Source organism: Pelodiscus sinensis, chromosome 17 (genome assembly GCF_052426305.1).
Source record: "Pelodiscus sinensis isolate ZL-2025 chromosome 17, ASM5242630v1, whole genome shotgun sequence".
NCBI classification, from domain to species: Eukaryota; Metazoa; Chordata; order Testudines; family Trionychidae; genus Pelodiscus; species Pelodiscus sinensis.
The window spans coordinates 20232056-20246769 of record NC_143068.1 but is presented as its reverse complement, the minus strand read 5'-3'; the positions used below and the strand labels follow the sequence as shown (position 1 = coordinate 20246769).

The 14714-nt window shown below is 45.5% G+C and overlaps 1 protein-coding gene across 3 annotated transcripts in view; it reads right to left on the bottom strand.

The window, feature by feature from the left end:
* NFATC2 (nuclear factor of activated T cells 2) overlaps positions 1-10871 on the bottom strand; it is a 147217-nt gene extending 136346 nt beyond the window's left edge. For all 3 annotated transcript variants that reach the window (XM_006129435.5, XM_006129436.5, XM_006129437.5), the window contains exon 1: positions 10536-10871. In XM_006129435.5, the coding sequence (XP_006129497.1) occupies positions 10536-10599 (64 nt within the window). In that variant the 5' untranslated portion in view covers positions 10600-10871. The remainder of the gene's footprint in view (positions 1-10535) is intronic.
* Positions 10872-14714: the final 3843 nt, after the last annotated feature.

Sequence of the window (14714 nt, the reverse complement as noted above, 5' to 3'; positions counted from 1 at the left end):
AATGCTGGAGCGGTACATCGGTCAGCAGAAACTAGTTTGCACAATACTCTCTGATGTGAAATGACGAAGCTAGTAAATGCAATAGCGTTCCTCTTGTAGTTTAAGGTAGGCAAAGACGATTGCCAGCACCGGAATTTGACCTGAATAATATGCTAGCACTCCCACTCTCACAGAAAACATCATAAAATACTTAGAGCTAGATTTTCAAAAATATAGTGTAATTTTGGTACGATTTTTTACATAGTCCCACTGACATTGTCATAAGCAAAGTAGGAAGATGTGGTCTAAATTAAATTACTACAAAGTGGATGCCCAACTGGTTGAAAGACCATACTCAAAGAATAGGCAATGGTTTGCTGTCAAACTGGGATGATTTGCTATCTGTATCTAGTGAGTCCTGAAGGGGCAGAGTAAGTCCAGTACTATTCAATATATCCATTAATTTCTTGGATAATGGATTGGAAATAACCGTTATATAATTTTCAGGTGACACCAAGATTGGAGGGGTTGCAAGGACTTTGGAAAACAGGATTAGAACTCAAGACAATTTTGACAAATTAGAGAATTGGTTTGAAATCAACAAGATGACCCCTATAAAGACAAAATGCACAGTAGTACACTTAAGAAGGAAAAATCAAATGTACAACTACAAAATGGGAAACAACTGGCTAGATAGTTGCACTGCTGAAAAGGATCTGCAAATTATAGTGGATTACAAATTGAATTGGAGTCAATAATGTGATGCAGTTGCAAAAAAGACCAATTTCAGTTTGGGGTGTATTAATAGGAGCATTAATATAAGACATGGAAGATAAGTGTCCCACTCTATTTGACACTGCTGAGGCCTCAGCTGGAGTGTGGTATTGAAGTCTGGGTGTCATACTGTAGAAAATATGTGGACCAATTAGAGAGAATCCATCAGTGTGTGACAAAAATGGCAAAAGACAATGAAGTGCGGTCTCTGTATGCAAAACATGAACTGCATGCCCCAGGACTGGCTGTGCTCAGTGGATAATTCCATCCAAACCCTGAATGTACATGGAGAATGCCATTTTGTAGAACAAAATGGTGTCTTCCTCCCAACATGACATCACATATGAGAAGTCACACCATATGGAAGATGTCATTTTGCATGCATGTATAGAATTGCATGCCTGAATAAAATTGCAGTAGCATGCCACTGATAAAAGGTTTATAAACCCTCATCTGTGAGAAAAGGTTAAACTAGGTGGCTGTGTCTAGACTGGAAAGTTTTTCCACAAAAGCAGCTGCTTTTTCAGAAAAACTTGCCAGCTGTTTACACTGGCCACTTGAATTTCCGCAAGAACACTGACTATCTCATGTAAGAAATCAGTGCTTCTTGCGGAAATACTATGCTGCTGCCGTTCGGGCAAAAGTCCTTTTGCGCAAAAGGGCCAGTGTAGACAGCTCAGATTTGTTTTGTGCAAAAAAGCCCTGATCGCGAAAATGGCGATCGGGGCTTTTTTGCGCAAAAGCGCGTCTAGATTGGCACGGACGCTTTTCCGCAAAAAGTGCTTTTGTGGAAAAGCATCCGTGCCAATCTAGACGCTCTTTTCTGCAAATGCTTTTAACGGAAAACTTTTTCGTTAAAAGCATTTGTGGAAAATCATGCCAGTTTAGACGTAGCTGGTATGTTTAGACTTGAGAAAAGAAGATCGAGTAGGCACCAGATAACAGCATTCAAATATGTGAAGAGCTGTTACAAAAAGGACAACGGTTAAATTGTTCTTCACATCTACTCAAGGTAGAGCAAGTAATGGACTTAAACTGCAGCAAGGGAAAGTTACGTGAGTTATTAGGAAAATCTTTCAGATTACAAGAGTAAAGTTCTGGAATGGATTTCCAGAGGAGATTATGGAATCCCCATCATTGGAGGTTTTTAAGAACAGGTTGGACAAACACCTGTCAGGGATGGTCTAAGAGTTTTACCAGTCCTGCTTTACCACAGGGTGCTGTACTTGATGACCCCTCAAGGACCTTCCAGTCCTTTGTTTCTAACAGGCTGTGCGAAAATGCTGGCAACATGCATGATTTAACTCAGATCAGAGGTGTCCAGCTTTGTCCGTCTGGAGATTATACTGGCAACTTGCCATAAACTTGAGAGCTATTCCTAATGTATAAAACTGGGTCAGATTCCATCTGCTCACAGAAAAGCAAAACAAGGTGTGATGATAGGTCTCACAGGACAAGGATGGAGTGTCACCTTCTGAGGCTAGTAGTCTTCAAAGGCTGCAATTCCATGTTAATGATAACTGTGGGCACATTCTCCAAATATGTAGGCTGCATTCTACCCAATAATGTATTGCTTTTGCTAGAGATGGTCCCAGTCCTCAAAATATCCACCAATCTATTTCAGACTATAATAGAAATAACTGGTAGCTGTGAAATTCAGGTCCAATTATTGCTTTAGCTTCTGAATACCTCCAAAGGCTGGGGGATTTTGAATGAGAACCATTTCTAACTTTCACCAAAGGTAGTCACAAGCCATCAGAGGAAATTAAATGTCAGAAACAGTTTAAGTTTCTGCTACTATGGCTACATATCTTACAAAAGACAGCCTACAGCCTGTTGTTAATAATGATTGGTGCAGAAATATGCAGGATAAAACTACCATACTTGAGTAGCCTGTGATATCTTCGGTTGAATACACATTCCCCAAGACAGCATCCAGCAGCTGCTGAATAACTTTAAACCAGCATCTTCTTCTAATTAATACAATATGACAAATACTTCCCAATAGCCATTTTCTATCTAGAGCTACAGTGGTTTATAAAGGCAAAGACCAAACTGGAGAACTAAGGGTGTGTCTACACAGTACCCTAAATTCAAAATAAGATACACAACTTTTGCTATGCAAACTGAGTATCTTATTTTGAATATTTCAAAATAGCTTATTTTGAAATTTGGTGTGTCTGCACAGTGTCAAATTTCAAAATAACGTGCTATTTTGAGCCATCCATTAACCCTCGTGCAATGAGGTTTACTGGGATGGGAAAATAACATGCCCATGATTATTAAAAAATATTTTGAAATAATGGGCAGCTTGTGTAGACACCAGGTAGCTATTAGGGATACCTCTGGCATCCCAAAATAGCCATGCAGTGTAGACATACCCACAATGTCCAACACCATAAATGTTTGCTGTGGTGGATCTCAACCTTGTCCACACTAGGACCATTTCATGCAAGAGAGGATCCTCTACTACCTTAGTTGGGACTCATTCTAATTTTCTGATATTGGAAGAGCAGGGTGGCCATAACCCCTGACACCTCATCATGATCCCTCTGAGAATCATAACACTCGGATGGAAAAACCATGTTTTAGAGTTACCACAAATTTTGGTGTATTTTAGAGTTACCACAAATTTTGGCTATTTTCATGAGCCATAAAGGTGCTTCAAGATCTTGAAGCAAGATCAATTCTTTCAGTATTAATACAAATTGCAGTCATTTATACCTGCAGCAACCTCTACGGAGAGCATGAGTTAAAATGTACTGTGTGCATACTGCCATTTTGGGGAACTGGAAAATCTTCCACATCACTGGGTAAGTACTTGATTTTGAAGGAGCTTTACTCAAAGAAACTTGTAAAAGTATTTAGTACTCAACTACCTATGCAAAACAGGCCCAAGAATCTGGAAATAAAGGGAGGAAACAGTAAAACCAGATTTTTCTAATATCATACAAATTGTTATAAAGTGATGATGAAAATATTTTTTTCAATTTGAAATCCTTATGCAGATCTAAATTTATATTCACTTTAGCATTATACTTAGGGTTGAAGATTAGAGTTTTTTAATCAATAAATATCAGCATGCAACCATACATACAAACTAATGAAAAATATTTCCATTGACAATAATCAAAATAACCCAGTACACAAAAAGAAAAATGCTACATGAGAACTTAAGAGTTTGATTCAAGAATGCTTACTTTGTATATTTTGACACATGATGTTGACAGATTGTATTTTCACAGTTTAAAGCTTTAACTTTTTGAATCTTTCAACATCTACTCTCCATGATTTTGGCAAACTAGGTGCCTGCTCTCACCAACATCTCCATGTTTTAACTGAACACTGACAAATACATAGCTGGAATTAATTAGTCTGGCTCACCTGGGTGTTAGTAGTGTTAAAATATTATAAAGGTATTAATAAGAATGTGTTTAGTGTTGTGACTTTATTGAATTCTTGTGTGTTGCTGCATGTATTAATCTCACTCATAACAGCTGTATCACATGCAGGTAATATTTGGGCAGTCTAGCCTTTCTGACTGTAAATTACCAGACATGAGAGAGACGTTAACTAGTGTGAAGGCCTGATCTGCAACAGGTGTTACTCTCTTCCCAAAAAGAAAAGTCCATTGACACCAAATGAACTATTATTAGAGAAATTATAAGATTGTTTACAAGCATTGTCTTTGGAGTGAGGTCTAAAGTGCAACTGACATGGGGTAAGTAACTGTCCCTTTAAGACTGGAACAACAGCCACTGTGGCCCCAGGGCCAATGTGGGGGAGGAGGGGTTGGCTTTGTTCCCCTGGAAGGGGTGGGACAGAGGGAGAAAGGGGCAGGGTTGAGGAGTGGAAGGGGCAAGGCGGAGAAAGTCTGCTCTCAGCACTGCCCAGGGTGCAGTGTTGAGGTCCCCTCCCCTCCAGCCGTCAGCCACACAGAGCAGTGCTTTGGCACTCCAGCAGCAATTCAAAGGGGCCCAAAGCTCCAGCCCTCACAGCTGCTACTGTGAATCTTTGAATCACTGGACCCTGAGGCAACTACCCTCTTTGCTCCTCTCCCCCATCAGTGGGCCTGGACTGGGAATAGCCTAAATATTGCTAAACTTAAAAAAGAACAAATAGTCTGGCAGCACCTGTAAGTTTATCCAATACAGACTAATTCGACGACCCCCTGATGCTTCTAAATATTGGTGTGATTCTTGTTATAAGGTACCAGCTATCACAAGGGAATGCTTACCTGGGTGTGACATAACTCAGAGTAGCAAGGGGATGTCTAGGACCCCATGTTAAGATTGTTATAGTGCTTGAGGAGTTTACACTTGACAATTGGTTGCTGAAATCTAGGTATAGACCTCACAACCAATTTTAGGTTTGTGCCCTGGTTCCTCTGCTGTGAGGTTGGTTCTAGTGTTCTTGAGCCACTGTGGGCAGTGTTATGTGGTCATTAAATAGTTATTACCTGACCTCTCCTCCCCAATAATTGACCCTTGGTATAATTTCCCTAAACCATTAACATATATATTTTAAAAAAATATAAAGCTTAAAAACAAACACTGATATTACCCATCAAAATTCTTTAAAAAACCTGGCTACGTCTACACTGGCATGATTTTCCGGAAATGCTTTTAACGGAAAAGTTTTCCGTTAAAAGCATTTTCAGAAAAGAGCATCTAGATTGGCATGGACGCTTTTCCACAGAAGCACTTTTTGCGGAAAAGCGTCCGTGCCAATCTAGACGCGCTTTTGCGCAAAAAAGCCCCGATCGCCATTTTAGCCATCGGGGCTTTTTTGCGCAAAACAGTACTGTGCTGTCTACACTGGTCCTCTTGCGCAAATGATTTGCGCAAGAGGGCTTTTGCCCAAACGGGAGCAGCACAGTATTTCCACAAGAACACTGACAATCTTACATGAGATCGTCAGTGTTCTTGCGGAAATTCAAGCGGCCAGTGTAGACAGCTGGCAAGTTTTTCCGCAAAAGCAGATGACTTTGCGGAAAAACTTGCCAGTAGACACAGCCCCTGAGTTCTACCAGGCCTGCTCAGTATTATGCCAGAACTGTACGCTTTCATAGGTTGTATCAAACCATGTGCCTTCTCAGAAAAATACAACTGATCAAAATACAGCCCAAGCGCAAGCAAATTTTAGTCAATTTTCTGAAATAGCTTTGAACTATATTTTTATATAGGCCAGGGTACCTTTAGTTTACATTCATTTGAGGAGGAAAAAATATTAGAATATCAATGTACATATGAAACTTTTTCTTTTAAGGGAAGGACCATATTAAAAAATCTGGCACTTACATGTCATAGTTAAAAACAGAGGAAATACTATTTATCTTAAAACAAAAGCAAACTGGTAGGACCCATGGTATATGTGGTGCACATTAGATCCCTAAAAGTTGTAAAAGTTACAAGTGGATTTTATCCAAACTCTTAAAAGTGAGCTCATTAGGTTTTGACTCCAAATGACTAGTTTGGGATTGGTTTTGTTTTTCAGTAAAGAAAAGGGGGGAGGGGCCTATTCCTTATATGTTCTGTTAAAACAAGCACAAACTCATTTTTTGGGGTCAGCTTAAGTCAAATATTACCCCCAATTTCAGACTCAAAGTGGTTTGGCAAGCCAAGCCAATGGAAACATTGCTCATAATGTCCGTGTTCTCATTAAATTCTATAGTCTGCTCTGCAAACCAATGGAATGTACATATCATAGTAAAAAAAAATAAGACCAATAGTGGAAAAGAAACGCTAAGACATGATTATCCCTTGCCCATCCCAAGAGTGATGCTTATAAAAAGAATCTTCTGGTTATGGCAGCTTCACATTCATTTCTGTGAATGAGATTTCCTTGCTAGAGGAAAGATTTTGAGGACATTCAGCTCCAGGTCTGTCTCCTGGCAGCCCCTCGCCTCAGGACACAACCACGAAAAGAAGGGTGAATCCCATTTCACACATACAGGGCTACTAGCCAGTGCTATGTGAGATTTGTGAGGATGGGTGGTTTGGGAGAGTTGGAATGTTCACTGGCTTGAATTCAGCCCAGTGACTGAAAGGCCTTAACATTTTATGGCTGTTTAGCATTGTCTGAAAAATGGGCTTGGTGACTACAGACCAGCCCCTACTAGATGAAGGGCTGCCTGCCTCGTGGAAACCTCTACACAGATTGGCATCCTTGCTGGCATTCACAACACAGGCCAAAGGGGTCAAAAGAGCAAAGGCGCTGACATATCTTCTCATCTGTAGAGCTGGTTCAAGAGAGAGGTAAAGCTTTTGTTGCCCATGTTGTACCTACTCTGTGAACAAACAGCAGGCTGCCCCTCACTTTTACAAACTTATTTTGTGTTGCTATGATCACTAAAGATAGAAAAAACACATACATCAACAATTCCTTATACTGTGACCATATTATTACTGTGTAGGGATGGCTTAGTGCTTCTCTTCTCCCTTTGGGCTGCTACCCTATGGAGTGAGAGGAGCAGGATTATATCAGGGATGAATCAACCAAACATCAGCCTTCCCTCTTCTTTCCTCCCATCCCTGTGCTGGGAATGGCATCAGTGGGAGTTTTGTCTGGGTTCTGGTTGAAGCCAGGATCTAATCCTCCCTTGACTAACTGAGGATACAGTAGCACATACATATTGCATTGCTGCTTTGCTGAGGTTCCTCTGTTTAATCTGAAAACCCCCAAACTTTTCTTTCGCCTCAGCGGGTTGCTGGCTTTCCAGAGACAACATCCAGCCCAAAGCTGAGAGGAAGATGGAAGAGTTTCCTCTGGAATTGTTGACAGCTTTGAGAAATTATAAGAGATGCTTATAATGCAAGGCAACTTGCTAGGCACCATTCAAGTGCTTCAGGTAGCTGTGAGCTATGTGGGGACTGAAGCAAATTTCCCAAAGCAGGGGACAATATAACCTGCCAAGAGACAAAGGAGCAAGGAGGAACCTGCCATTTTTCCCTCTGTATTGGCAGCGTGTATGTGTGTGTGACAGAAAGGGCTGGGAAAAGAGAAGGAGAAAAGCAGAGGTAGAGATTAAAATCTTGGGTACATCTGGAGGGGAAGAGCAACAGGGCTGCATCAGGAAAGGGCCCTGTAGGCTACAGAAAGGCTGTGTCTACATTGGCCTGATCTTGCACAAAAGCACCCACTCTTGCGCAAAAACTTCCTGCCTGTCTACACTGGCAGCGAGTTCTTGCGCAAGTACACTGACGTTCTAATGTATAAAATCAGGGCTTCTTGCGCGACAACTCTGACGCTCCCACTCAGGGATAAGCCCTCTTGCGCAACTGTTCTTGTGCAAGAGGCCAGTGTAGACAGGCAACATTCATTTCTTGCGCAAGAAAGCCCGATGGCTAAAATGGCCATCAGAGCTTTCTTGCACAAGAGAGCGTCTACACTGGCATGGATGCTTTTGCGCAAAAGCACATCTCTTGTACAAAGGCACATGCCAGTGTAGACACTCTCTTGCGCAAATACTTTACCGCAAAAACTCTTGCGTTAAAAGTATTTGCGCAAAGTCATGCCACTGTAGATGTAGCCAATATGTATAGGACAAGGGGCGATGGAGCCTGAGGAGAAGCCAGTGAGAGTCTTTCCACCTGACTGCAAAGAACTGTGGCTCAGCCCCGAGGGAGGAGGTGCATGGGAAAGAGGGGGCTTCAGCGGGTCTCCTCAGGGCCGCCCTATCCGCTGAGCAAAGGAAAAGCGTCACTCCCTGCCAAGCGACCCTTTGGGTGCCGTGGCCCCGGCTGACACCGCGGCTGCGGCGTTTTCAGACCAGCGCTTCCAGCTGGCCCCGCTCCCCGGCTGGGAACTGCTGAATGCAAAACAGGCAACGTGTGAGAAAGGCGTCGGCCTGGGCGCAGCCAAGCGGCACCATGCTTGCGGGGGAGGAGGAGCAGAGCCTTCCCGCCCCCACCTTTAGGTCCGCTTTGAAAGGCGGAGCCGAGGGGAGGTGCCCTCTCCGCTGCGTTCGCCCGCTCGCACCCCTGCAACTCTGTCGCGGGGCGGGCGCAGCGCCTCGGGGAGTCACGCCCCTCGGCCGGCGCTGGCAGCCCCTCTCCGGGAGATGGCTCTGGCCAGGCCCTGCAGGGCCGGGCTTGGAGCTAGTCAATGGCAGAGGGCCCCGCCCCGGCTTCCCTCCTCACCCGCCCACGGGGCGGTCCACGCGGAGCAACTCCGCGGGGCAGCTTCCCGCTGCGTTTACACGCGCTCGGGGAGCCGCGCCACGGGCCCGGGCGCCCGGCTGGGCAAAGCCGAGCCCAGACACCCCGGCCTGGGGGGGCTCGGTGAATGTCGCCCCCCCCCCCCCCGTGCAGCAGTTCGCGCCTGGGCTCGGCTCTCGGGCCCGGAGAGGAAGGAGCCGGTTGAGACGAACATGCCGCATTCCCAGCGCCGGGTCCTTCCCTTCGCCCGGCAGCAGCCGCCGCTCCGAGCCCTGGGTGCCCCGCTCTGCCCGAAGCTGGCAGCGCCGCCGCTCCGCGTGCTTCTCTGTTTTCCCAGCAGGGTTATTAACCTTCCCCCGCCCCCCCTTGGCCACGGGAGCCACCAGCCCTGAGCCGGGAAAGGCCCGGGCGAAGTTTGCGCGGCGCCTACTGCCCCGGGTTTGCACGCTCCGGGGCTGCCAAGAGAAGGGCTGAGCTTAGCCCCGTGCCCTCTGCCCAGCTCCGTCCGTGCCCATGGGCGGAGCTCGGTCCTGCCCACCAGTCCCCGCCCCCTTCCTTTCTGTCCTTTCAGTTTAGCCGTGAGGGTCCCCCTGGGGGAGGGGGGGCGACTCGGGAGCAACCTGCAACCTGCTGCCACGCGAGCCCCGGGAGAGCTCGAAACCTCCGGGCTGTTTTGTGCAGCGCGCGCGAGAGAGAAACCCTCGGCTAGGTTCAGGGCAACTGAAATTTCGCCCCCCCCCCCGTCCCGTCCATGCCGAGCACACCCCGATTCGCTGACACCGCGCAAGCTCCTCCCCCACTCCGCGCATTTAACCCTTCCTTCGCTCCCCGGGGGTCCCTGCCGCGCGCCCCGACTCTGACGTGGGTTTGTTTCTCAAGTCCCCCTCCCGGAGCACGCGTCCAACGAGTCCCTCGTTAGCCCCACAAAAAGGGTCCTAAGGTGCAGGGCAGATCAGATGCGCTCACAACTCCGAGTCTCCTACAGCTTGTCCCGGCATGGCAGCTTCGGGAAGCACCAGGGGGCCCATAATCGGAGCCATGCGGCTTCACTCCGCTTCAAGGTAAATTCTAGTTCTGTGCGTGTACACAGTACCGAAACCACATGCTAACCCAGTGCGCATCACACTGGAAACCGATAGGCGGGATATAGAAAAGGGAAGGGGAAAGGAAATCCAAAACAAAGCTAACCTGTCCGCTTGATTGTTGGCTATCAAAGCAACTTCGAACAGCAGCCAGTCCAAATACTATTTTGCTTCTTTAAAAGTTGCACATAAATCACGCAGCTCTCCCCTCCCCCCAGCCTGTAAGAGGTAAATGAAGGGTTAATCACACAATTGGTTAGTAAAATCCCTCTGGCTGAGTTTTAAAGGAGGTTTGTTTAGACACATTTGGAGCACCCGTCTGAAGCTCTTCAAACTAAGCCTGAAAGGTTCCTTGTACCTTCCCCAGTTGAAGTTCTACCCCTGGAAAAGGTCCTACCTAGCGATCCTTTAGCTGTGCAGCAGAAAGCAGAGACACCCCCAAACGGAACATAACCGCTGCTCCTATAGGAAAGATCTATAAAGAATTATCTGAAGGAAGACAGAAAGAGCAAGAGAGAAGATAGAACTGTGAGGACTCTACCTTGATCCATAGACCTCATGATGTGGTGGTAATGTACCAGCCTGCAGGCAGTTTCTCTCTGCATTGGGATTTAAAAAAAAATACTCAGTGGCAGTGGGAAAAAAAATCTTCTTTAAACCATAGTCAACCCAGGCTGCCCGAAGAGAGGCACCCCCCGTTGCTCGCTTCCCCTTGGCTTTGGAGGTACAAAGAGGGATCCGAACAGGGCTGAGAGTGTTCCTGAAGTGAAGTCAGTGCTCTGCTCTGAGATGTGGGTTACTAGAGAGGGAAAGGCCACTTCCTTCCCTGCTCTGAGTGTTTATAGTCTTTGAATGCTGTAAAATAACGGGATTCCCTCACTGTTTCCTCCTGTTTATCCCAGTGCCATGGAAACCCCTGGATCGCCTCCATCTCCCAAACTGAGGGCTTTCCTGCAAACTTCACACTCAGGAATCCATGACGTCTCCCAGCTCCGGGCCAAGGCAGCGCTGTGGCTTTTCTCAGTCTTGCAGCACAAGCACTTAATTGTTGAGCAGAAAGTTACAGCGCGAGCGGGAGAGGGAGAGAAATATGGATGATGTTAAAAATCCCAGTGTGTGTGTTTTTAAACAAAACTTGCAGGCACTGCAAAAGCTTTGAAAGCAACGGGGGCTTCTGTGCGCTTTTCTCTCGTCTCTCCAGAGAAACTCAAGCTGCTGCTTTTTTACCTTTGCAGAAAAAAACATTCAGAAAACTCAAGCTCCAGTCTCTCGAAATTTGCCAGCGCCCTAATAATATCCATCTTGTTATTGGCACAGGCGTTCGCTCCTCGTTGCCACTGGCTCGATCCTCCAGTCAATAAATATGGCTAGTGTCATTTCACAAATCTCTCTCTGTCTCTATTTTTAGATCAGTGTGTGTGGGCGGGGGCGGGAGGGGGTGCTGCCCCATGGATTTCCATTCATACACGTGGATCTTTAGCAAGAATGAAATAGCCAAGGAAGCCTCTGAAACCAAGACAACCTCTGTGTGTTTACACGGGCTATGTGTAAACAGGAAAATAAACTCAAAGAAAACAGGAAAATAAAGGCGAAGGTACCATGACCTCGGTAGTGTCTTACAATATAAACAGTGAAAATTATACAGTACCAGGCATCCCATGGTTCTGTAAAGGGAATTAGAGCCTACACTTTCCCCCCCATCAGAGACCCAGAATTCAGAAATCAAAAGTGCTTAATCTGGACGTTGCCCTCTCCGCAGACCCTTCCTGGGCTTTTGTAGATAAGCAGTGAAATTGACATTAGTTGCTGCCGAGGTCAGCTAGAACCGTGGGTAGCAAGAGAGTGAGTCACTTTCTTTGCAGATGGACTTGAACTTCACTTGCATGGAGGGCTGGCTGGCACTGGCGGGACATTTCCATTTTTCACTCTCTCAGTCCCAAATCAACTCGAAGGAGGTGTCACCATCAAACTTTCTGCTTCTCCAGTTTGTTGTCTTGCAGGCTAGCAACTGCTGGCAGGCCAGGGAAACAAGTGCACCTCACTTTCCTAAGCCTTTGTCATTTTTGGACATGCTCAAGCGGAAATACATTGTACCTTCCTGAGCCCCATTGGGCTGTTATGTAACCAGCCAGCTTCCAGTGAACTCTAAAAGCACCTGGCAGGGAGCAGAAGAGCCCAGGGAGGCTGTCCATCATCAGGGAATCCATCTTAATTTCCTTAAGGTGCACATCCGAAGTACTGGGTTTTACCCACAAAAGCTCATGATACTGTATACTTTTGTTCATCTCCAAGGGCATGTCTATACCAGGACATTATTTCAAAACAATTAAAATCAAAATAACTCCCAGAATAACAAAATTGAAATAGTGTTATTCCCCAAGGACAGCAGAAGTACAGATTTTGAAATAACCATCCCGTTATTTCGAAAATGGGATTGGTAGGGTGGACGTTCCGCTTATTATTTTGAAATAAGGAAGTGTTATTTCAAAATAACTCCCTATCGTAGACCAGGACTAAGGTGCCAGAAGACTCTTTGTTGTTTTTAAAGTTACAAACTAACACAGCTACCCTTTTCTGACACTTTTGAGAATCAGAGATTCAGAAGGCTGGTGTGTGCTGCAGCTGTTTGAGGCTTAAGGCTGTGTCTGCATGCCAACACCTGGAAGCGTCCTCTTGGTCCCCCTAATTCTCCACACATTCATTTCACTTTTCAGCTTGGCAGTGGGTCAGTTTGAGGTTTGGTTTTGTTTTTTAACTTATTCAGTGGCCTGAATGCAACTATAACTGGGGTTAGTATTGAAACTGTGAGCATTTCAAAGGACAAGAAGAGAAGGGGGGAAAGTACTGTAGTCAGGGAAGCAACGAAGAAATAAAATGAGCTCTACACTCAGGGTATGTCTAGACTACATTGTTTTTTTCGAAAAACCTGCCCTTTTTTCGAAAAACTTCACCTGCGTCCACACTGCAATTGCATTCTTTCGAAATTAAATCGAAAAAACAAATTTTTTTTTACATTGGTAAACCTCAAATTACGAGAAAGAACACCATTTTTGAAAGAGCTCTTTCAAACAAAGGCGTGTGTGGACGCAGAACAGGGACATTTTTTGAAAGAAGAGGCAATCAAAAAAAGCACAGGTGTGCCTTGGTGGCAATTCTGTGAAGAGCAATCAGGGCTTTCTTTCCAGAGCGTGTCCATGCAGTGTGGATCCTGTCTTTCAAAAAAGCAGATGCTTTTTCGATCAGGTTTTGAGGTCTAGAGGCTCTCTTTCGAAAGAAGCCTGCAGTCTAGACGTACCCTCGTTGTGGGTCCATTGTCTCGTAACAACTCAATAATTCTAGACATAATGAAGTAAAATGATTTTAGTAGTACAAATCCTTCTAAAAAGTATCATTATGTACTTCATTGTTTGGGCAGGGGCTATGTGACCACTGAAGTACCCCTCGCAACACATATTTGTCCCAGCATCACTTATACTTAATGTCATTGAGGAGCCTTTGGCCATTATCTTTGAAAAGTCGTGGAGATTGGGAGAGATCCCGGATGATTGGAAAAAGGCAAATGTAGTGCCCATCTTCAAAAAAAGGGAAGGACAACGACCCAGGGAACTATAGGCCAGTCAGTCTTACCTTGGTCCCTGGAAAAATCATGGATGGGATCCTCAAGGAATCTATTTTGAGGCACTTGGAAGAGGGGAAAGTGATCAAGAATAGTCAGCATGGATTCACAAAGGGCAAGTCATGCCTGACCAATCTGATTAACTTCTATGATGAGGTAATTGACACTGTAGACATGGGAAAGTCAGTGGATGTGATTGATATACCTTGACTTTAGGAAGGCTTTTGATATGGTCTCCCACAATATTCTTGCCAGCAAGTTAAGGGAATATGGATTGGATAAATGGACGGTAAGATGGATAGAAAGCTGGCTAGAAGGTCGGGCCCAGTGGGTTAGTGATCAACGGCTCGATGTCAGGATGGCGGTCGGTTTCTAGCGGAGTGCCCCAAGGTTCGGTTCTAGGACCGGTTTTGTTCAATATCTTTATTAATGACCTGGATGAGGGGATGGATTGCACCCTCAGCAAGTTTGCAGATGACACTAAGCTAGGAGGAGAGGTATATACACTCGAGGGCAGAGATAGGGTCCAGAGTTACTTAGACAAATTGGAGGATTGGGCCACAAGAAATCTGATGAGGTTCAACAAGGAACGGAAGAATCCCAAGCATTATTACAGGCTGGGGACCAACCAGCTAAGAAGTAGTTCTGCAGAAAAGGACCTGGGGATTACAGTGGATGAGAAGCTGGATATGAGTCAACAGTGTGCCCTTGTAGCCAAGAAGGCTAATGGCATATTAGGTTGCATTAGGAGGAACATTGCCGGAAGATCTAGAGATGTGATTATTCCCCTTTATTCTGCTCTTGTGAGGCCACATCTGGAGTATTGTGTCCAGTTCTGGGCCCCCCACTACAAAAAAGATGTGGACACATTGCAGAGGGTCCAGCAGAGGGCAACCAAAATGATTAGGGAGCTGGAGCATATGACCTACAAGGAGAAGCTGAGGGAGTTGGGTCTGTTTAGTCTGCTGAAGTGAAGAGTGAGGAGGGATTTGATAGCAGCCTCCCTGAAGGGAGGTTCTAAAGAGGCTGGAGAAAGGCTGTTCTCAGTAGTGACAGATGGCAGAACAAGGAGCAATGGTCTCAAGTTGTGGTGGGAGAGGTCCA